A 23,010-nucleotide genomic window follows, 5' to 3' on the forward strand; every position below is an offset into this window, starting at 1 on the left:
TGGCATATACCTGAGGTGGTGCAAAACTGATTGTCTTGTTCTTCTGAGAGCTAGTTCTATTCTGGCAGTGGATGATAGTCTTCTCTGCCTCCATTGCTTTGATCTTGCCAAGAAGGCATGGGAAGGTCTATGAACTTTTGGAGGAAAAAAAAAAAAAAGAGCGAATAGGAAGGTTACATGGCACTGTTTTGATGGATCACAGCCAATGCCTCATGAAGTCCTTCCCCTCGGCACTGGCCTTCCCTCTGCAAGTGCTGGTGTCCTCCAGCTTTATCTCCATCCATCACAGGTGGCATCAGGACCCAGGCTTGGAGCAGCTGGGAGCTACTGCCACAGCTCCCATTGCCGTGCCAGTGGGAAGGGCTGCGTGAGGTGGTGGGTACGGACAGGGCCGTGTGAGATGGTAGGTGCTGTGGATGGTCAGGAAGAGCAGTGCTTGTCTTTTGCCTCCCAGCAGCAGCAGAAGCATGAGCCTGGCCCTGGAGTGCTCTCCCCAGCCATGCTCCTTCATACACTAAGAAACACGGTGCTGGCTTCTCCTCCTTAGGGTGGGAAAACTTGAGTTGTAATGCCAAAAAGCCTTGAGCCAACCCGGCTGCTACTGTCGGTCTGCTTTTCTGTAGTGAGTAAATACACATATATCTAGAAAGAATGGAACACTGTATCTTTTTGAAACTATTAGTGAATCTCAGTATGAAACCGTGTGCAAAGTAAGGGAAGCCCAGTTATTCCTGGGAACAAAAGTTATTTGTCTTTTTTTTTTTTCTTTTAAATCCAATTTAGTAAAGCCATCTTCATATTGTTTGGGGGTTGCATGAGGTAAAACTTGACGGGATAAACCAAAAGTCTATTTTTGTTTGCTCATATTCTTTCAAACCACTGCAAAGCAAGTACAAAATCTCTGCTGTTCTGACTTGGCACTGTTGGCTTTTATATCAAATTCTCCATTGCTAAGTTGCAGCCACACTTAGGGCACAGCACCAGTGAATCAAGCCCAGAAGTATTTAAGGCTCCAAAATAACCATGTGCTTGGATGTTGTGAACAAAATGCACTGGCATTCATATACCTACCCTTCCTGGTACGATTTTAGATTAAAATCTGGTTAGCAAGGCAGTCTATAAAAATTTATCTTGCTATAAGCAGCTCTTGGTGCTAGCAGTTCATCTTAATCACTTCAGGTGGTAATTGACTAAATGCTCATTAATGCTGGATTTCAAAACAAGAAGCATGTCAAAGACAGAATAAAATACCAGCTTTTCAGCTGTCTACTGAGTAGATTTAAAAAAACTTGGTCATAGTAATGAGAGTCTGACATATGCATTGACTTGGCAGGTAGAGTCAGGAATGGATTGGGAAAAAAAAACCCAAGAACTTCTACTTTTGCTTGTGAAATTAACTTATTCTAGTTGCAAAAACAATTTATTGCATTTCTGAATAAAATATGTAGTCCTGCTCAGTACATGACATAAAAAATCAAAGACTAAATTGCTGATAGCATGTGAAGGTTTACAGAGATGTAGATGCACTTTTTTTCCCTAGTAGCTACACTTTCACTTGCTTTGCTGTCCACTCAAACTTTGTTCTGTTGCTGTATATGCTCTGCAGCTGTGAACTTCTGTAGGTGAACTGTGAATGTTGAAATATATATACAGCTACTGGTATGTTTTTTCCTGCTTACCAGGGAATACATATTTCATATTATGTATAAAAGTAGGCAGTCCAAAAATTTGTATGTGTTGAAAGAGAACACAGCAAATGGTTGTACTTGTTTTCCCTCACAATAGCTTTTCTAAAATTCTAGAAAAGGGTGTTTTTCTTTTGGGGCAGAGAGGAGATTCCTCAGTTGAAAGATGGTCCAGCTGTTGCAGTATTAGAAGCGGCTGACATGTCTTGTGGTAAGATCCCCATCGAGTCAGAATTTACCCTAATGACCTTGGTGTTTTAACTCCTGTATACTGCAAATGGAGCAATTGAAAATGTTTTGTTGTCTTAAGTTGTCACCAATTTTATTGCTTATTCTCTTTATATTGGTTGGTGGATTTCTTTTTAACTAGAAAGCTGAGATTTGTATGTACCCTGTATTCCCAAACCTCATTTCCCCATTATCTGCAATGCAACTTCATAGCTTTTATTCTGAAATGCAAATAAGAGTTCAGGCTTACTAGTTCTGCAGAGTGCTATCACTCTAGATTTGAGCAAATGTATGAACTATAGTCTTTATTTACTGTTGCTCTGCTTCACTGGGCTAAGTAACACTTTATACGTAATTGTTTCAGTTAGTGCTGTTGGAAAAAACTGTTGGCATCAAGAATACTGATTGCTTGTTAATATTGAAGAGTAAGTTTTCAGTATGTGGGTTTTTAATATAGGCCTGTTGCTGATTAAAAAAAAAAAAAAAGGAAAAAAGGAAAATAAAAATGAGGAAGAACAAACGAAGGCACGGGGATGTAATAAACCACAAAGTTCGTTTTAATGATAAACAAAATGATGCTTGCCAGTTTTATCTGAAGAACAAGTTGTTATTCTGATTGTGATTGTTAATAGTGATTATATGGATTTTTATCTGAAGATCAGCTGGTAACTTTTCTCTCCCACAGCCTCTGTAGACATAAACTATCTTCTCAGGCATCTCAGCTGAAACTGTTCTGGGCTGGTGGCAGCCCAACTTGAAGTTGCATCTGTAAGGGTATGAGAAGGCCAGAGGACTCTGAGATATTGATGCAGGTGTTTCTAAAATTCCTTGCTACTTACAGCTGTAGTATAAGTGCTTTTATCTGAAAACCCAGAATTTGGGAGGTCCTCATGGTATACCCTCCTTCCAAACCCATCGTGCAGTAAGTAGGTAACTAGAAATGTAGTTGTTGCTTGGGGAACACTTAGGTTCCCAGACGGTGAGGGGGGAACAGTATTGTTGACCAAAATGGTGTGAACACAGCAGGCAAGCTTGCTGGAAGTGAGGCTGAAGTGGAGTTTGATCTTGGCTTGTCCCTAGAGATGGACAAGCAGGGAAGAGTCTCCAGCCTCTTATCTTACTTGGTTCGTTGGTCTCAAAGTACATTGAAGTGCTCCCTGAAAACATTGCTTTTAGTGTATGAAACAGGTTAGCAAAGAAAGTCGAACGGATTAATGACATGGCAAATATACATCTTCCCCCTGGCCAGGCCCCACAGGGCACTGCCAGTAGAAGCACTGGAAAAGATCTGAGCTTGCTTTCTTTTTGTTTGCTTTCGTTTTGTGGTTTTGTTTGTTTTGTTTGGGGGGATGAAGGTGGGTTTGGTTTTGGTTTTTTAGGATGCTCTTCTGGAAAGGAATTTGCTTCTAACTGCACACATTTATTTGAGTTATTTAAATTAATCCAGTGAATGTGAGGAGTGTGCTGTCACAGGGAATGGAGTGGCGTTGCATACTCCACCATGTGGGAAGATGCTGGGAGCTTTCTCTCGTACTCTTGTGGTCTCTGAGCCGGGGAGCCTTGATTTTGTAATTGTTTCTCTTTCACTTGAAGCCGAAGGCAAAATGCAGCCCTGTAATCGGTAAGGCATGAAGGAGGAGTTGGCATGATACAACCAGAGGTCTACTAGTAACAGACTTTGTCCAGTGTTTGCTATATTCTGGTGTTACATTTATTTTCTCAGCTCTGTAGCCTCGGAATAATTTTTTTGTATTTATACTAAAGAAGACACTTGGAATATATTGTTTATGTAACTTCACTGCTTTTGTTTTATTCAGCTTGTAAAGACATTGAAGGAAGAGTTTGGTTTTGTTAGTGCATCTTTCCAAACGTTCATGACTGGTTGTGTTCTGTGCACCTCTTGCCTACCTTTCTGAACACAAGAAGGTACCCTCATATCAATACTTGGGAAAAAACAGTGACATTTAATTAAAGAAAAATGAATTTCAAACTCAAGTCTCTACAAGTGACTGTGTGGGGAAGATTGCAAAATTGCTTCAATGCCTGAAACAGATTGGCTTTTTTTGGATTGTTTAAATTGTAATAGTGAACTCCTTAATAGTAGTAGGAGAAAAACAGATGGCACTAAGAAATATGCTATAAAATATGATTTTTAAAAATTGTACATGCAAAAGTAGAAATTGCAGTTATTAATTGGATTCAGTTTAGTGGAACTGTTAGCCTAAGTACAGCAGTATCTCTTCCAAATAATACTTCAAAAAATGATGAACATATTTATGGGATCCTGTTATTGAGCACCAGCCTACTCTGATTTACTTGTCTGTTGCTTTCTGATGTGGCTTCCAAAGTAAGGATTTTCTTTTCATGTATTGAAATGTGTTTCAGTTTGGAAGGCCACTCCTGGATAATGATTGAATTTCAAATATAAATTTCCAATAAAGAGAAGGAGAATATATTTTTTTTTCTAGGAATTTTTTTCTTCCTCTGAGGATAGTCTTTCCTCACCCAATGAAGCAGTGTGTGTTAGGTATGTGCAAAAACTGAGAACTGCAAAGTTACAGTAGTGTAGGTTCAGATTATTTCTACTAACAAAACATTTTTCTTGTCTTTATGGTCTTCTTACCAACTATTTAATAGAATAAAAGCTTTATTGTTGTCTTAAATTTGGAGGTAGTCTGAATTTTACTTAATGTGTGTGATTTTTTTGTATATTTTGAAATTTAACATTTAAGATTATTCTTTTTTGTGCAGGCAGTCTGGGTTTGTTTTGTTTTTTAATAAAATCTACCAATTAATTTTGGAGTATAGATTCAAGTCTATAAGACTCAAGCCAATAAGGCTATGGATGGGTGAATTTGACACAACTACAAAAAGACAGTAACTTGGACCATTCATTTCCAAGGAGGTAATCAGTGTATCAGGTTCATATGGAAATTCACTTCATGTTTAAGTCGGCGGCTGAAGGAGCAGGCGTTTGTGAAGGTGAGAAGTTGTAGTTCAGTTCCAACACTTGGCCACAGTGCTGCTGGGCAGGTGCCATCAATCTACTCAGAAATGGTGCTGGAGCTGAGGGACGCTTGTGCTGGTGGTTGAAACAATGATGTTCAGCTGCAACCACAGCACTGTGATGAGAGCCCAAATACTGGAGATACTATTGGAAAAGTGATTGTTTTACTTCAGCCGAGTCCCTTATGAAGCCATGAATCCTCTTTTTGGTTGTAATAAAATATTGCTTTTCGATTTCTTTTGCTAAGAATAGGGCAGGGTGGTGTATGGCCAATTTGAATATACTTTGCACCCCATCCCTCCAAACCTAGTGGAACCCAAATGCTGTACTGTGTAATGGAAGTTCCTCTGCTGTGCACATTGGGTGGATGTGAATTGGAAATGAACATGTCAGTTTATTGCTCTGCTGTGATACAAGCTTCTCTTGTTAGCTCCTCTCCTCATGTTGCCTACGTCAAACTAAAACGACCTCTGAAGTGGCAGCTTCAGGATTAAGTATGTGGCCATTTTTTGACTCAACTGTGGCTATTAGTGTTCAGTCATATTGTGTGTTTAAACTCAAGGGTCAACATGTCAAGATTTTGCTCTAACTTAAAGTAGAACTATTTTTGATCAGAGAAGTGGGTGCTTATATATTGGTCACTAGAATAGAAAGCTTAGCAAGATAACTGAATGTAGCTTGTTGAGAGATGCTGTTCTTCAGATTGACTTTTTTAACAGATGATAGTCTAGAACCAGGGAGGGAGGGGAGGGAGAAGAGGAAGAAAGCATATACATGGACTCGATATGAGTTTATTATTACATGGTCATGCCTTAAACAAGTGGTGCTGTACTTCCCTTCTTTCCAGTGATGCTGTGGAGGCAGTGTTGATGTGTGCCCCTGCTTCTGGTAGAAGTAAAGATCTGTGTGTGAGAAAACAGCAAAAATGTTGCTCTGTAAAATCTATTTAAAGCTTGACACTGTGCAAACTCAGCAGCAACAAAAAAACTTGTGCTACTGACTGCAAATCTATGAAGATATAAGAAGCACTATAAACAATTCAGCATTTTAAATGTGCAGCGTGGCAATGCTCCATAATGGAAGTACACCAAGCCATTTGCGATGTGGATAGTGGGAAGTGAGGGGCCAGAGATGAGAGGCAGACTTAGATCTTAACTTTGAGCAAATGCCTGCTAGTTTGGCTTAGTAATGTTCTGTACTTGACGGTGCTCTGGGAGAAGAAATGTGACTTCAGCATTTTGCAAATGAATGTGTTTACAAAGAAGGAAGAAAATATGTCTTTTGTGCCAGTTGTCTTAAATTAACCTCTTTAACTAAGCTTATGGTGTCTGATAGCTTTTCTTTTAATGTGATTTAACAAAGAACTCTCCTTTGTGGATTATTTAACATGTGCTTACATGTACATTTTCACTTCTGTATGAGTATATTCAATACTGGATGTCCTACTCATCCTCCTTTACATCCTATATAGACTTGTTAGCTAGTTCAGCTCATGTCCTTAGTAATTAGATTACTTATGGAAGACCCTTTATAAACACTTATTAAAACATACGTTAGGGTAGTAGAGATGTAATACAGATACATTTCAGGGAGACTGATTTTATTTTCCACACTCTGTTCCCCCACCCCACACACACACACCTTGACATAGAACAATTGTACACAAAAATGTGTGCAGAAAACCTTGAAGCCAGACACTGCATTGGAGTTAGTTAGCATATTATTTATCTTCCTTCACTTCCCCACCTGCCCCCGTCCTCCTTCCTCTGTGTATTAGCTTCATCTTCTGTAATTTTATCTCAAGTTGTATTTGGGGTATTCTAGTAGATGGTAGTTTTTACTTGTTGAGTGGGCAGAAGTCCTGAGACTGTTCTGAGACTCCAGAGTGGGCATAGGTAAAGGCTGTAGCCTCAATGTTGGTTATTAAATGAGTTAATTCTTTTTTCCTGGTTGACTTGAAAATTGAAATGGTTGCATTTTGATGTTTCTCCAGCAGCTAAGCTATTTTGACTTCGTCTTACTGTCTTCACTACTGTTTTGCACTTATCTGAATACTAAGAAAGTGTGATTTCTAGAGGCCCCAGAATCTCTGCTATTCAGAGCACTCTTATTTGTATTTGCGGTTTACTTTGAGGAGGATGTGGGACAGCTGTTCCACCACAGAATCACCTCAAATTTCAAGGCATTATATCTGTGGCCTAAATCTACAGTTACCTTCAAGATAAATTCAGGATTATTGGTTGGAATTCTAGGTTCAAGATTTTTAAGCCCTTTATTTCAAAATTGAGGAGTAAGAAAGTATAGTGTTTAAAATGTGCCATTTTTTTTTCTGGCTAGCAGCCCTCATTAACATGAGCTGATTTACCCTAGGCTCCTTTTTATTTTACAGTTCTCTCTCTAGAGATACATTAGTCATTGTTTCTGCAAAGTAGCATTTTTTTCCCTGCAGCAGTAATTTGATTGCCGGATTTCATTTAGTCTCTATCTAACTCTTTTCCAAACTTCTTCTGCCTCCAGCATGACATGGGGTGTTCAAAAATCTGTGAAAACTCCGAGTATAATTTTTTTTTTTTTTTTTTCCCCTTCCCTCCCGTCTTTGCACCAAAATTGCCAACAGAGAGCATAGCATTCCCTTGCATGCTGCAAGCCTTTGTAAATGTGAAGCATATATGTGAACTTTAAGTGTATTTACAGCTATCTTTTGGGGTGAAAACCTCACTTCACTTAAAACTCCCATTGAGATACGATAACAAAGGCACTACCCACATTGTGCTGTTGAACTGTAGTCAGTGGCATGAGCTTGACTTAGGTGATACTAAAAGTGCGTGCCAGTGAATTGCAGTAGTTGGTAAGGATTTTTAAGACTCTTTCGGTGTTAAGACTCTTTCGGTGTTAAAACTCTTTAACCTTGTAACGCTTGCTGTGTTTTCTCTCCGTGTTTTCGGTCAGGGGAGGACCAAGTGTGTTGGGGTAAGGATGTGCTGGGCTGATGTGGAGGCTGTGGTTGTGCTAGCACACGCTGTCAGAGGTCACTTTCTTGTGGAACAGCAGCATTCATAGGTGCAGTTTTACTTCCATCGCTGTGTTATATAAAGGCCTTCTCACACAAATAAAGGTACTGAGCCTTAACAAAGGGAAAATGAAGTCTACATAAAATGTCCTGGCATACAGCATGCTAGAAAAGAAACTTCCTCCCATATATTGGAATCTGGCACAGATCTTTTCATTCATCCTTTTGCTTGCCTCTAGGCATACCTCCCAGTGGTTGTTAGGCAACCGTAATAATGTTGCTGAACATGCGGGCTGGCTAATTGGATTGTCCCCTTCTTGGGTTTTTTTTGTTCGAACAGTCTTGGTCATCTTTAATAAGGCAAGCACATGCAAGTTGCTTTGTTGGCTGATGCGATAAACCATGGGGCTTTTTTAAGAGTTCCGTGACATGTCAATGACAAAATTTTGAAATCTGTGAGATCATTGACATCATATTTAATCAAGAGCATAAATTTGCCTTTGTCACTACAGAAGTCTTGTTAAATTCTGATTTAATTCAGCACATTTCCCAGTTCTATTCAAATCAGTGTGTTCTAAAGAGAATTTTTGGTTGAATGGCAGTATCCACTCATGTGAATGAAGCTGCACCACAAAAATTTAGTGTTCAAATAGGCTGAGAATTTCCTGCGCCTTGTAACCAGTGTCACAAGGGTAGTCTTACTATCCAGTTATGTGTTCAGAAGAATAGCAGTGCTTTAGTTCAGGATCAGATGCCACAGGAGAAATTACATATATCATAAGGATGGCAAGAGTTTTGTTCTTTGTTGTACTTGTAGGAAAATAGATTTAGCATGTTGTTCAGGAGGGCCCGTTTCATGCCAGATTAATGTGAGTGAACTCTTGCAGGTGGTGTTGAACTTGTGTCTAGTAGTTTCCGTGCTTGTTTTGAGTGAATAAACTAAAAATGCATGCAATTTTCATTTAAATAACCGGACTTTCCTTGTATTAATTATTGCAAGGCAACTTAATGTCGTTTGTGCTCCACTTCATTCTCTTTTTTTTTTTTTTTTCTTCTTATGTCATTGTAGATTCACCAAGTTGAAGAGCCTTAACCTTTCCAATAATAATTTAGGAGATTTTCCACTGGCGGTCTGCAGTATCCCAACCCTGACTGAACTCAACGTGTCCTGCAATGCCCTCAGAAGTGTTCCAGCAGATGTAGGCGAGATGCACAAGCAAGTACTTTCTTAAAACTTAACATACACAAGCTGATAATACAGGCAACAAGCAGTTTCATGACCCTGTTCATAATCTTGCTATGAGAAACAGTTTAAACCTACTGAGCTTGTCAGAGCAGACTGGCTTGTAGTTCTGTATGGAAGTAGTTATGAGCTGTGGGTGGAGGGAGAACACTTTTGTGTCTCGAAGCTTTTCCCGTCCCCAGTATTTGACACAAGGGTCACCTTCATGGTGAGTGTAATCTTTAAAGCCCCTTACTTTATATACTTCAGCCATCAAACAAGTTGCAGTTCTGGAGAGGTATGAAGATGATGTAACTGTTTAGCACAGCCTGCACTTCATAGTTGCCAAAGCTTTTAATTATTTGGTTGATATCTTCTGTAGCAGATGTGAAGGCATAATTCCCTAACATTTCTCTTTCTTCTACCCTTTTGTATATTTTATTTCACTGTAACTGCAGCATATTTATGTGTTTATAGGAAGGAAATGTGATTTAACAGGTCGCTCACTTTCTTCACTTTCCCTTCCCCTCCCCCACCTTGAATAGCTTGCAGACATTTTTGCTGGATGGCAACTTTCTCCAGTCCCTTCCTGATGAATTGGAGAATATGCATCAGCTCAGCTACGTGAGTCTGTCCTTCAATGAGTTCGCCAACATTCCAGGGGTGCTGGAGAAGCTGACTGCCATGGATAAGCTCTGTATGTCAGGAAACTGCATGGAGACCCTCAACCTACAGGTGTTAAAAAGGATGCCTCATATTAAACATGTGGATCTAAGGTAGGTATTTGAAAAAGTGGGTCTAAATTATCAGTGTTGAAATAGTTTTTGGCTGTCAGAATAGTCCCTGGGTATGAATCTCATGTGTTGGTCCATTGAAGCACGTTTCTGACAGCGTCATGTAACTTACAGCACTTGCCATGACTTAGCAATCATCCTTGAGGTAGAAGTAGCATTTAGGGGAATCACTAGATAGGAAAATGAGGTTGAGGGAAAATTAATATTTACACTGAAAGATAGTTCTAGTTGGTGCGGTGTTAATATAGTATAAATTATAGTCCCTGACTCAAAAAGCTTCTATCTGAAATGTTACAGATGTATGAGATGAAGAAAAGGGCAGTGAAGGGGAGAGTACAAAAAGTCTATTTTAATCTTTCTTAATATGTTAAAAAGCCTGGTCTACCATGAGTTGCACTATTTTATTGATTCCCTCAGCAGAGTCTAAACAGACCCTTATTACAAATGGCTCTGGTATGAGGTGATTCTTTATTTTGGGGGTCTTTGGGGAAGCCAGCTTCTGCAATCACCTGGGCAAGGCTCAGTTCAGAGCCTGGGCCATGAGGTCCAAATTACAATGAATTTTAGAACGATTTAGTTAAATTAAGCTCTTCAAGCTAAAACTTAGCATACCGTACTGCTGTGTAGCTGTCACAATTTGCCATCAAGGAACTGCTAACATAAGTTAAGAAAACAGTTAAAATAGACAGATGAAATTCCGAAGTGTATATGATGGAGATAAGATACGTGTGTGTTTAAAAGCAAATAAATAAACTGATCTTAGTGTAGGGATGCTGTGATTGAGCTGGCCGTGAGCTTCAACATTGCAGTTCCAGCCCCCTCCCATATGCCACATCCTTTCTGCACCAAGCAGTGAACAGTGGTTCTTCGTAATGCTACCTGCAATAGTAAATGTTGCATGTGTCTGTAAACTCTATTTGCTGTTCAGTCAACTGCTTTCCTTTGGTGGAATCAGAAGGAAGCATTGCTACTGAAAAAGTAGGCTGTATTGGAGGGGCATATTGCTCATGTTCTTTTAACTGGAAAATGTAGCTACTCTGAAAAAAACTGTTTTACAGTTGTATAGGGGGCAAGTCTTTGAAAGCAAGAATAGCAACAAAACTGAAGATTTATGCCCTTATCCTCACTAGAGGGGCTTAATGGGTGATTTTAGTGTTCTGGTCAGAGCTGAGAATTGGAAACTGAACTTGTTGGAGTGCTCTGCCGTCTCAAATGTTGCTGGGTTGTAAATAATCATATTTCAATTGTATCTTCTAGGGAAGTTGCCGAGTATTGGCAACATCAATGCACTGCAGTGAAGATATGATAAAACCTGTTCTCTTGATCTGACAGACCCACTTGTCTTGGGTTTTTGCCTTGTTTTTTCACAACACCAATTTTCAGGCCTCTGAGTTTGCTTGGTGTAGAACATGGCAAAGCAAGAGGCAAATATGGGAATTAATAAATCTCAGTTTGGGCTTTCCATAAGGCGAGAGACTCGTGTCTGCCAGGCTTCTCCAGCAGATGGTCGTGATAGGCCACCAGGAACTGTAGAGGGTCTGTTCTTTTCCAAAGTGTCGAGCACAAATAACAGCCAGGTCATCTTTTATTTGTATAGACACAGTAACAGTAATACTTACGTTCTTGCAGAGCTTTCTATCAGTAGTTTTCCAGGTAGTTTAGAAAGGAACTTGGTATCATAATTCCTTTGTCAGGATTGATAAAACAGCAGAGCTTATCCATCCTGCTTTTAAAATACCATAGCAAAGGGGGAAAATATTTAAAGTCAACCTTGATCAGAACCTGGAGGCATGCTAGTTTAATCCAGCACAACCAATTGTAGAGTGAGCATTGGTTTGCCAGCAGGAGCCTGGCACATAACTACACTTAATCTCGTTTTTTGTCTGCAAGATTGAATTCAATTAGGAGATTGGAGGCTGATGAAATAGATTTTCTGCACCATGTGACCCAGCTGGATCTCAGAGACAACAAACTTAGGGAGATGGATGCCACAGTTTTTAACAACGTCGAAGTGTTACACTGTGAACGGAACCAACTGGTAACCCTCAAAATCAGTGGATATTTTCTCAAAGCGCTGTATGCTTCGTCAAATGGTAAGTGCGTTTTCAGGGCAGCTGTGCTGTCGTCATCTGACTTCTGATTTTCAGACCTGGTTCTCTGTGGGATGCTTATGGAGTGCAGTGCATGTAATCAAGAGGCTTTTGACGTGACCCTTGAATAAAAGGTTTTCACATGTGCCATGTCATGCTACTGGCAATTCTGAGCTTCGGAAGTGACTTTCAAATAACACTGGGCTACTGATTTGGAGGTTTCAGAATTGTGAAAATCTTAAAATTTGGGCTGAAATTGCTTTCTGTGTTAGCAGGGAGGGCTCTTAAAGTTTGTAGTTCTTTGTGTTGTATTAATGTGTTGTTTTACCAAGGCAAATAGGGAATTTATTTATTTTCCCCAGCGTTGAGAAAGTTTGAACAGGTAGCCATTTGTGAGAGAAACTGAAACAATACATGCTTTTGCTACTACCTCTAGCTGTTTACTCTGGCCAGAAAGCTACAAAATCTATAATGAGTAGCTTCATTTGTATTCAATAATAAAAGTAATGCAGCATTTTCATGTTGAATAACTCCTGCCTTCCATGAGTAGCATTTGTTTGATCTGTCTCTGGAAGCTGTTGTTTCTTAAAACACAGTTTTCACCACCATTTTTATTGTGTAGAGTAGTATGGTATGGCATAAACAAAATGCAGACTCAAAGAGCTGTGAATTTGCTGAACAGTCTGCACTGCCTTTAAAAGGCTGTCATCTTAATGATAGCCAAGCCTGTGCCTTCATTAACTATTCATGCCAGGATCTTTGTAGCTGAGAAAAGTTAACATTCTGAGCATGTGCTGTGCAATGTGAGCTGAGAACCCAAGTCAACCCCTATCTTGCAATCAGCTGCCTATTTGGTCTTGCTGCTCCTCCTGGCTGTCCTCTCTTTGCACCTTCAGCTGCCTCCTTTTAGTCTCATCTTCCAAAGGAACCATGATGCTTGTTACATTCTCAGTTTAGTGGATTTTTCTGTAGGCTCAAATAGATGTCTACTGGTTTCATTTCAGCCTTAGTGCTAAGTAGTAACTACCTAAAAATCTTAGGATATGAAATATTATGGAAACACTCAAAATACAACGTCACTAACAGCAGTTGAGATGCTATCGAAGGTCTGGTCTGTAAGACTGCCTGCGACCAGGAACCCCACAGGGATGTGAAGGCTCATGTAATGTGTTGAAAAATACTCATGGTCTTGTCATGACCTGGAGGACCCTGTTCTATTAGTGACCAGTGGAAAAAAAAAAGTAGAGCAGGTTTATGCCTGACTATTCTGGGCAGAGGGTGGCAGAGGGGAAGTTACAGCTCTGCAACAAAAATGAAAACATGAGAATTTGCCATGAAACTTTTAAAATCCTCCAGTTTTTCCTCTCTGATCAGTTATGCAGCATTTGTCATAGCAAGTACAACCTGATATAGCAAATGTACTCAGACATAATAATAAAGAAATAAAATTCAGTTTACAGAGATCCTCAGAAGGCTTTTAGGTCACCGACTTGTTCTGAAATCTCTGAGTGTTAGTTGTTTAACTCTTATGGATCGATCATTTAGGTGCAAATCTTTATCATCACTTTGTTTTTATTTTTGCCTCTAGAACTTGTTCACCTTGATGTGTATCCAGTTCCTAATTGCCTGGCTTATATGGATATTTCTAGGTAAGAGTATTTTTTTTTTCTTGGGCTTGTGGCATATGCATCAGTGAGGTTTATGGAAAAATGACATTCCCTGGTGTTTTACTGACAGGGATTAGGGGCAGGAATTGGACCTTGAGATGTGAGAAGACTGATTCTCAGAGTTAGAGGGTGGGCTTTTTTCTGCTTCCCTGTTTCCTTTTTATAAATTAACTTTTTAATTTTTTTTAGTACTAAAAGCAGAATGTGCCTTTATAGTTAGAGTTTCCCTGACTTAAAGATTCCCTGTCTTATAGAGATGTAACATGGTGATTCAAGTGTGCACCAATATGAGGCATGTTTCTTTCTGGCTGCATCTGTCTGTGTCACAGGCCCAGCGTAGGTGACAGTTTGATAGTTTACTCATCAGTCCTGCAGCTCCTGGTTGTTCTCCATGGCCATGGCTGCTGCTGGAATGTCTGCAATTGCCATTTGAATGCATCTGTAAATCTCACATTAATCTGTGAGGTGGGATAAGGGAAGAAATGGAAAAGGGGGTGTTTTAGTTTGTTTCACAACTTAAGGACTCAATCAGGAAAACACTTTATACATGGGCTTATTTAAGGAATTACTCATCTGCATGTTGGGGTGATAATTTCATTCATTAAAAAGCCTGCTTAAAGCACTCTTAAGCTGTTGAGAGTGATCGTAGCAATGAGTGAGTTAACCTAGGCCAGTAGTCACAGAAGTTTCATCAGCCACGAGTTACATTGTCCACCTAAATGTAGCACACGGGTGTGACTAAATAAGTGTGATTTATTGAAAAGCGTTCTTTGTAAATCTATGTTCTCCATTTAGCTGTAAATGAAATTGGTTGCAAAATGCATGATTTTGATCACAAAACCCTTTTTGTGCTTCAGTTCAGTGATGGCATTGTAACAAGGTTAGGGTGTCTTCAGCTTCTTAGCTCGCTTGGAACTTGGGAAATCTGTTTGAGATGGGAAAGGAAGCTGTCTGGTGATAGGAGGGCTTGGTTTGCTGTCACGTATTTTGATTAAAGGCTATTGCATGAATAAACTATAGGATACAAGTACATGAACATAAATCAGTGTTCATGCTGTGTAAGGTCCTACTCCTGAACTTCAAGTCTGGGAAGTAGTGGATACATCAATGCACATGCACAGGGTGTCCTCCATGTATTTTGTGCGGCTAATTTTTATCTTTAAGGTAGGATACATGGGTGCCTCGCTGTGCCTTGCTGCATGTTTTCAGTGCAATATTTGGAAAAAAACTTAACTGTAAGAAATTAATTTTTAGAAGGTTTATTTTCTGTGAAGACAAACACAAGAAAAGCTAAATGCTTGGCTTTAAAGATACACACACAAAAATTCCACTTTTCAGTGAGATAGCTGAAGACTGGTAGACTGCATTTTAGGATTGAATTTATGGAAGATCAAGAGGTGTGTTTCAACTGTGTAGGGTGTGAATATTTTTCTGAGGAATATCTCACAAATTTCTCCATAGAGAGACTTCTTCATTCTCAATGCTCTTATACTCTTAAAATTTTCCCAATAATTGGAAGCAGCTTTTTCCATTTTCTTAGTGGCTGTACATCTAGGAAGATAATAATGCTGTTAGCTGTCTTGTCCCCCCTACTGAGAACCTTACTGCACTACTAGTGCCCTTAGAGGAGAGGTGATAGTCTCATACAAAACATATCATATGGCAGATTTATTTACTGCACGTATCTGTATCTCTCTTGAGGCTGTATTCTTAATAACCTTTACATCTTGATAATTGTTTCATTATACCTCTTTGTGTTCTTTGTTCATAGGAATCACCTGGAAAACCTTCCTGAGTGGGTGTGTGACAGCAGGAAGCTGGAAGTGTTGGATGTTGGCCACAATCAGATACGTGAGCTGCCTGCCCAGTGAGTCTTTCAGACTAGTTGCACAATGTGGAAATAATTGCTGATTCAGTGTTTAGCTTCTTCCAGTGACTGTCAGGCCTGTTTTATCTTTTGTTTGATTTTTTTACCTTGTGGGGTGTCATCATGCCTCAAGCTTCCACCCAGCCTTTCTTCTTTTACTTTCATGCAGAGAAAGCAATACCTTTGAACTCCAGGTGGAAGTTTTGAAGCTGTTCATGTGGCTGCTCAGGCAGAAAAGCCCTTCATTTTTGATACTGAATATTAAATGTTTACAACCATAACTTTGCATTACAGTATGGAGATCCAGAATTTCTTGTAACTTAGTTTCAGTGGTGCCTGGAGACTCCAGTTCACAACCCTGTTTGAGTGAGAAAGGGTTGAGAGGAAAAGGTAAAACCTCATCAAGCAAGCAAACTCGTGCAAGTAGAGCAATCGCCTTCACTACAAAGGACTCTAAACTTAAAATTGATAAATACAAATGGAAAGGATAGGAAAGCAAGTGAACAGGAAGGAAGATAGGAGTTGAGTTTAAATAATGAATGGCTCTTAGTGGTTTTTTTTTTTCTAGAGAGGACTGTTCAAGTGAGTATACTGGTCAGGTGCTGATCCCTGACTTCACTGGAAGAGAGCTGTTGCCCTTGACTGCTCTGCACGCTTTAAAAGAGATTTTGTGAAAGAAGGGGAGCATACTAGGCACAAAGGGTGAAATTGCGTGGGGATGTGCAGAGCCATTGAAGATTGTAGACAGCTAGTATATGATGAGATATTAAGTATTTCCCTTACAGAACTGTATAGCACAGAAGAGCATCAGAAACCAAAAAGGAGAGTTTTGTCAGGGTCAGATGAATGTGCCATATGGTGTAAACTGTCAGCTTTAGTGTCAGAAATGGGAAGAGAATAATTTTCAGAAATGTGGGCAGAAAAGAATGTGTGATTTACTAAGTAAACTAACAAACTGACATGCAGATTATTAATCCCTCTATTTTTTCACTCTGAGTGAAAATGCACGTACTCAGAAGGTGGGGAGAGCAAAAGTTCATTTGCCTTTCATTTGCACTTCATAACAACGAGGAGTATCAAGGCAAACCGGATATCTTTTGGACATTAATGATTAGCTGAAATTAGGTACAGTCAACATCCCACTTGTCTCCCCTGCCATCTTATCATTAACCCCAGGAAACAGCTTATCTTTGAAAGTTCGTCTTTGTGGTATGTGTCTAGATAGCTTAGCTCCTTATAAGTCAGCTCAGTTTTAGGGCCCAGTTCAAAACACAGGCTTTGAAGGTCTGTTAAACTTTAGGGAAATTTGTGTCTGGGTTCAAATGCAAATGGCTCAGGCATATAGACCTACTGTTAAGTATCAGGTAAATACAAGAGCCCAGTAAGTATGTTCATGTGCACTGCTGTGTGTTTTTCCTTCTACAAGGAATAGCACTCTAAAAACCTGTGAACTGAGTGAGCAGGACTCTCCTAGGAGGATGCTTGCAATTGTAACACAGATTTTCAAGCCTTGACTGACCAGCAGTTTCTAGGAAGGCTGAATTAAGGCTGCACCTAATCTAAACAAATTACAGTTGATGCTATGTGCATTTGCCTCAAAACAGAAGAACAATCCTTGAAGACAAAGAATTGAAGCAGTTGATTTAGAGGAATGAGTATTAAAATTTGTCTCAGTTAAAGAAAATGGGAATTATATATGCTGGGCTGTAATGCAGCCATTTCTGCTTTAAGAGTACTGAAAAATAACAAAAATTGTACCTAGTCTTAGCTATGCAGGACAAACTTATTGTCATAAAACTGACAATGCCAAAGATTCTTCAAAGAAAGTGGAAATGCTTCCATTAAGAGTTGCTAAAATTACCTTACTGCCACCAGCAAACAGATGTCTGTAGGTATTCTTGCTCCTTTTTGTTTGTATTTTAGAAGATCTATTTGTATTTAACATTGTGTTCTCTTGAGCAGTTGCTTACTAAAGGAATTAGTTGAATGCTTTCACCAAATGATGTTTTCTCGGAAGATGCTGATGCTGAGTGGTGTGCTTGTCCTTGCAAATTTTTGATCCCATCAAAACTTGCAGTGGGAGTAAGGCAAATGAAAAAGCTGCCCATAGGGAAGAGCAGTCCCAGCATCCTTATTCGCCCTCCCGCGTGAGAACTAGGTGGCCCAGGCTCATCAGGACCTTACTGAAATTCTGGTGGTTCAACCTCTCTTCAGGCAGCCCAGTTCCTTTGGTGCTTGTGTAACTTCAAAAATAAGAGAAAACAGACAAAAACCCCAAAGACTTACTCAGTGCTTCTGAATTATTTATAAAACGTATTTTCATGGAAGAGCTAATTGCTGAGGGTTTTGCAATGATTTGAACTTTTTTATTTTAAAATGGCACTGCCCCTACCCATCTGAAAAAAAACAAAAGTGGTAAGTTCTTTTGGAGATCTTGTCAACCAGTTCTTTTTCCTGTAATGTTTGGTGTTGATGATACTGACTAGTCTTGATTACAAAAGGAATCAGAACAGAAAGGCAAATCCATAATTGAGACTTTCAAGTAAAAGTAGAGTGAAACAAAAATAGTTAAATGACAAAACCATAATAGATATATCTTTCTGTTATGCTTGTGGTTAAGTCTTTTCACCCTGTGTTGAGCCTCCTGGAATGATACAGCTGGCTGTTGACTTGTGTCCATGGTCATAACACAGACAATCCAGCCAACTGAGATAACTGTTAACACTGGCACGCAGACATGGAATATGATGGTATCTGTCAAGGGGAAAATACTCAGCATACTTCGTTGATTATTTTGGCACGGTAATCCGATGACCTGATGTATTGTAGGGAGGGGATGGGGAGACTCTTTATGTGTATTTGGGTCATTGTAACAAAGAGAAGAAGGTTTTTGCTTTAATGCTGAGTAATTTGAGAGTCTTTGAAGCAGGTCAGCATGATGCACAGGCTCACCATATTAAACAATACAGTAGTGGCAATGTAAGACAGGTGGCAGGTGGCAGATGAAAGACAAGCTCTTTTTTCTTGCTTTGCTAAAAGTGGTTCCCGTTCAAAATCAAGAGTTTCTCCATTTTTGAGGTCTTTAGGTGCAGATTTTAAACTCCTCATTGCATTGTTTATACTGCAAATTTTAGGTTTGCTATTTGATCAAAATAGCTATTTGTTCTTGTCTCTTTAAGTTGCCCTCTTCTCCCACAGCCACCCAAAAATGGAGTAGGGGGATGGGACCCCAAGTCACCTATTGCTTGGAAAAGCTCAAGAAAGTAAAGCCGATTAGATAGATTTGATTTGCTGTAGAACTGGAAAGGAGGCTTTATGTTAGTCTGGTATTCACAGAAAAAGAAAATGAGGGGAGGGAAGAATTGTGCTGGATTATGAGTCAGCACATGATGAATAAAGCGCTATGAAGCTTGCGGGGTGACTGGTGATTTCACCCACACTTCTGAAGGAAGTTCTTCCATTAGCCAGGGGGATCCCACACGTGCAGTTTTCTGCAGCCATTGTTGGCAATTACCTCCTTCGCTGTCGTGCTTGTACATTCATGTATTCTGCAGTGCCGTAAGATAACCCTTTCTCACTACTTTCACTCCTGAATAATCCTTAAACCTCCTTCCCTGTCTCTGAACAACCTTTTTAAGAAGTTGGTGGAGAGTGGGAAGGCATTCTTGAGTCTGTGCGTAATTAATATCGTGTCTGCTAATCAGTTGGCTGAATCACTTTCTTGCAATGAACTGTGATATCACACCTAAATGTTCAAAGCAACTCTTTGCTTTAGATTTTTCTCATTTTTGGTGTTTTTTATTTCTTTAAGGTTGTTTTACAATAGTAGCTTGCGTAAGCTGCTGGTGGGACATAACATGTTAGGAAGGCTACCAGATCGGCTCGAGCGAATGCAAGTAGAGGTCCTGGACGTGCAACACAACCAGCTCCTTGAACTGCCATCTAACCTGCTTTTGAAAGCAGACAGGTAAATATAAAGAAATACAATCTTGAGCCGCGTGTGAGGAACCTTGCTTTGCGTGTTACTTCCTAGCTGAAAGGGTGATCTGAGGTTCCCTGATTTGAAAGTTGCCAAGCCTTGTATGGTAAGAACAGATGTCTGTGCAACTCACCAAAACGCATATTCTTTTTATTCTGGTTTTGTTGCTTCATATGGTTGTTTCTTTTTCCCCACCAAGCTCCTGCTGAACACCTACTTCTTGAAATCTAGCTGTAAAGTGAAGCACATGCTATTTTCTACTATGTATGCTGAGATGGGTTAGTGGCAGTTTCTTTAAATACATATTTCTTAGGCTTGTTTGATGGAGTGTGAAAGCTTTCTTTTTTTTCCCCCTTCAGTCACAGCCTAGAACTTATTTATACCTGTCAAACAAAACCAAATCTGTGCATAAGGCTGTCAGAATAACTCAGTTATTCCCCTGTCCTTGCTTTGTGATTTATTTTTTTTTATGCTTTTCAAGTGTTTGTTACTAATTTAGCTCATGTCAACACGTGATCTGCCTCATGGATTCTTATTTTTATGCTGCCGTTTCTTTAGTCTCAGGGTCTTCATAGTCTTTCTTCCTGCGTATGAATATGTCCAGTAAAATGACTGTGATTGGAACACAGGAGATTGGTAGCATAGTCTGGGGATGGTAAATGAGCTTCCTTTCCTTGGTGTCAGTGCTCCTTGTACCTCTGCACTTCCACATGTAGTCATGGGATTTCTGAGGGCCTAAACCATGCAGAATTTAAGAGAGTGAGATTGTGGGCTGTAGGGTTTTATTTCTGACCCTAGCTATGACAAAAGGAACACATAGCTCCTTGGTTTCTTGAGGGATGGAGAAGGAAAAGTTTTGGTCATCTCACTGTCACAGCTCCTTACCCATTATTGCGAAACCTCTGCTTTTATACTCTTGTCCATTCTGTCAGGAACCTCTGGTTAAATTTCCAGGGATTCATGTTTTGGGGAGTTTGAGAATTAGATTGGTGGTCGAGGTGGTTTCTAAATAAACTCTTGTCTTACTCCTTACTCTTGAACAGTAATGTTCTGAGGCATTTATCACTTATATTACAAATTATATTCCAAAAGGTAAACATTAGTACAACAGAGGTTTGTTTCTGGAAACCAGTATGACATATCAATCAGCCCTTGATTTGCTTTCAAGAACGTTTAAAATAATTTTTATACTTTGATTCTTTTCTTGTTGCTTTTGTAGGGTTTGGTGTTTTGTTTGGTGTTTGTTTTAACAACACTAGTGCATACTTTTCCACATTCAAGCCTGTGTAGGGTACCACCTTTGGAACAACTTGATTATCAGCACAGTTATTCAGATGTTAATTTACTGCGTCAGTTGAGACTTTACATAAAAGTGCACCCAAAGCATTGAAACTTATCAAAGTTGCTACTGTAATAATTCTGATTATCTAGCACATTTCTATTTAAAAGTGGTGAAATTCATAGCCTGTTCATGTGACAAGGACGTTTGACACCAGCAGTTGTTATTGTCTGGTGGATGACTTTTTAAAGTATTGTGTGTTAGAGATTGTATGAATTTCAGAAATGAAACCTTGTAAAAAGCTTTTTAACAGGAAGTTGCAAAATTAGGTCAATAAAAAAAATCCTGTTTACAGATCCCAAGTTGAAATTCTTATCTAATAATTTAGAAAGGTAAGAAACTTTTAAGTAAGTTTAAGAAAGCTACTGAAATCTTTGAAAACAAAGAGAGAAATAATTTTCTAAAACTTGTATTAAAACCAGGTTGTAGGTCTAGGAAGTAGATCAGTGTGATTTTGGCAGTGAGAGAGAACCTGAATAATTATTTTTTTTTTGTACTGCAACTCATCTTTTTAAACTAAGCTACAAAACTGTAGGCAGCTTTTTATGATTTTTTTGTGATAAAAATGAGCAAGTACAGGCTAAAACCAGAATTAGGGGTAGATTTCCAGAAGTTTGCTGTAAGTGTGCTGAGAAGAAGTAGAATTTAAAAAAACTATGTTGAATAACAGTATTAAATGGCTGGTTCATGTTTGGGGATTTTTTCCCCTTTGCAGCTTTGATGTTCTGCAGCTTTTGAGCAGTACAGGGCATGTATTTTCAAAGTTTTCTACAGGTATAAAATTAACGAAGTCATGTACCGTCACAGGAGATGAGCAGAGCTTACCCATTCTAGCATCTCATCGCTGCTTCAGCCTCCCTCACTTGTGATGGTAATAGCAGCAACTGGCTTGGATGAGGTTTTCCCCCCTGGTTCCTTACTCCTTTGCTGGTTTAGATGACGTGGTTTGCAAATGGTTTGTCCATGCTGGTGCTCCTGTGACTGCTGCAGAAGTGATAACTGTGAAGGAAAACAACAGAGCAGATTAGTGCACAACGTCCGAGTTTTAAATTTGAAATTTCCCACAGGAAACATCTCCGTTTTTATTTTGTTTTCCAATGTTTGTCTCTGTCAGCAGCTAAGTGTCAACAGAAGTGGGTCTGGGCCAGGGAAAAGTGTTCAGGGGTTTGTTTGAAAAAGGTAAAATGCTCTCTTCTCCAAACATTCCCTGGGAAACACAATCTGTACTGCTAGACATGCCAAGAGAACTGGGTTTCCCAAGCGGTCTGCCATGGTCTCTACCCAGTGTGTAACGTTGGACAAATCACTTCACCTTACAGAACCTTTATCTCTCCATAAAATTACTTACATTTTGCAGCCTTGAAAAAGATTATTTTTTTGGAAAGGTACTTGGGTCTGTGCAGCTGACAGATGATATCTTGTCTGGATATCAGGTCTCATGCTGTGAATTATAAACGCTTTCTCCTTCTCAATCCTGAATGTTTGACGAAGTGGGTGTGAAGCGCGTTGGGCAAACTTCAGCTCAAGTGCTGGTGGGCTTTGACATCTAGAGGAAGGGAGAGAAATCAGTGCATTGGTGCACAAAGAGAGAATGTGAATGCCACTTTCAACAACAACAACAACAACAAACCCTGAAAAACCTCTGTTCTCTTCATAAAAGAATCTACGAACATTGATGTTCTGCTTCGATCCTTCAAAACCCACCGAAGAGGTGTTATTCTCCACTGAAGAGTATAATTTAGGGATGTGTTGCTGGTCTGCTTTTTAATTAATTTTCTATTTTAAACTGTTATTTGAGGAGAAATCTAGAACTAGCCTACGAAACATTTTTCTGACCAGGACAGAACTTGGTTCTGCCTGTTGTACTTGAAGTATGCACATCTTGATCATGTTAGCAAGGATTCCTCTTGCAGGGTGGGGATTTTCTTGGCAAGATGAGCACCACAGAGGCAGCCAGATAATCTCTTCATTTCTCATTGCCAGATGCTGCAAGAACAGAGAATTCGTGCAAGTGCTACGAGTGATGGGGAAAACTCCAGGCTGAGTCCTGGACCTTTTTTGCTGTACCTGCATTTCTGCAGCCTTTCATGTCTGTCCATTGCTTCATCTGTTGTCATGCCTT

The 23,010-nt window shown here is 39.5% G+C and overlaps 1 protein-coding gene across 2 annotated transcripts in view; it reads left to right on the forward strand.

The window, feature by feature from the left end:
* The window catches only part of PHLPP1 (PH domain and leucine rich repeat protein phosphatase 1), a 144,062-nt gene that overhangs the window by 97,656 nt on the left and 23,396 nt on the right, over positions 1-23,010 (forward strand). For both annotated transcript variants that reach the window (XM_065830890.2, XM_071804521.1), the window contains exons 5-10: positions 9,000-9,146; positions 9,698-9,928; positions 11,837-12,039; positions 13,625-13,685; positions 15,475-15,570; positions 19,382-19,537. In XM_065830890.2, coding sequence (XP_065686962.1) covers positions 9,000-9,146; positions 9,698-9,928; positions 11,837-12,039; positions 13,625-13,685; positions 15,475-15,570; positions 19,382-19,537 — 894 coding nt within the window. The remainder of the gene's footprint in view (positions 1-8,999; positions 9,147-9,697; positions 9,929-11,836; positions 12,040-13,624; positions 13,686-15,474; positions 15,571-19,381; positions 19,538-23,010) is intronic.

The sequence above is a fragment of the Patagioenas fasciata genome, chromosome 2 (assembly GCF_037038585.1).
Source record: "Patagioenas fasciata isolate bPatFas1 chromosome 2, bPatFas1.hap1, whole genome shotgun sequence".
Lineage (NCBI taxonomy): Eukaryota > Metazoa > Chordata > Aves > Columbiformes > Columbidae > Patagioenas > Patagioenas fasciata.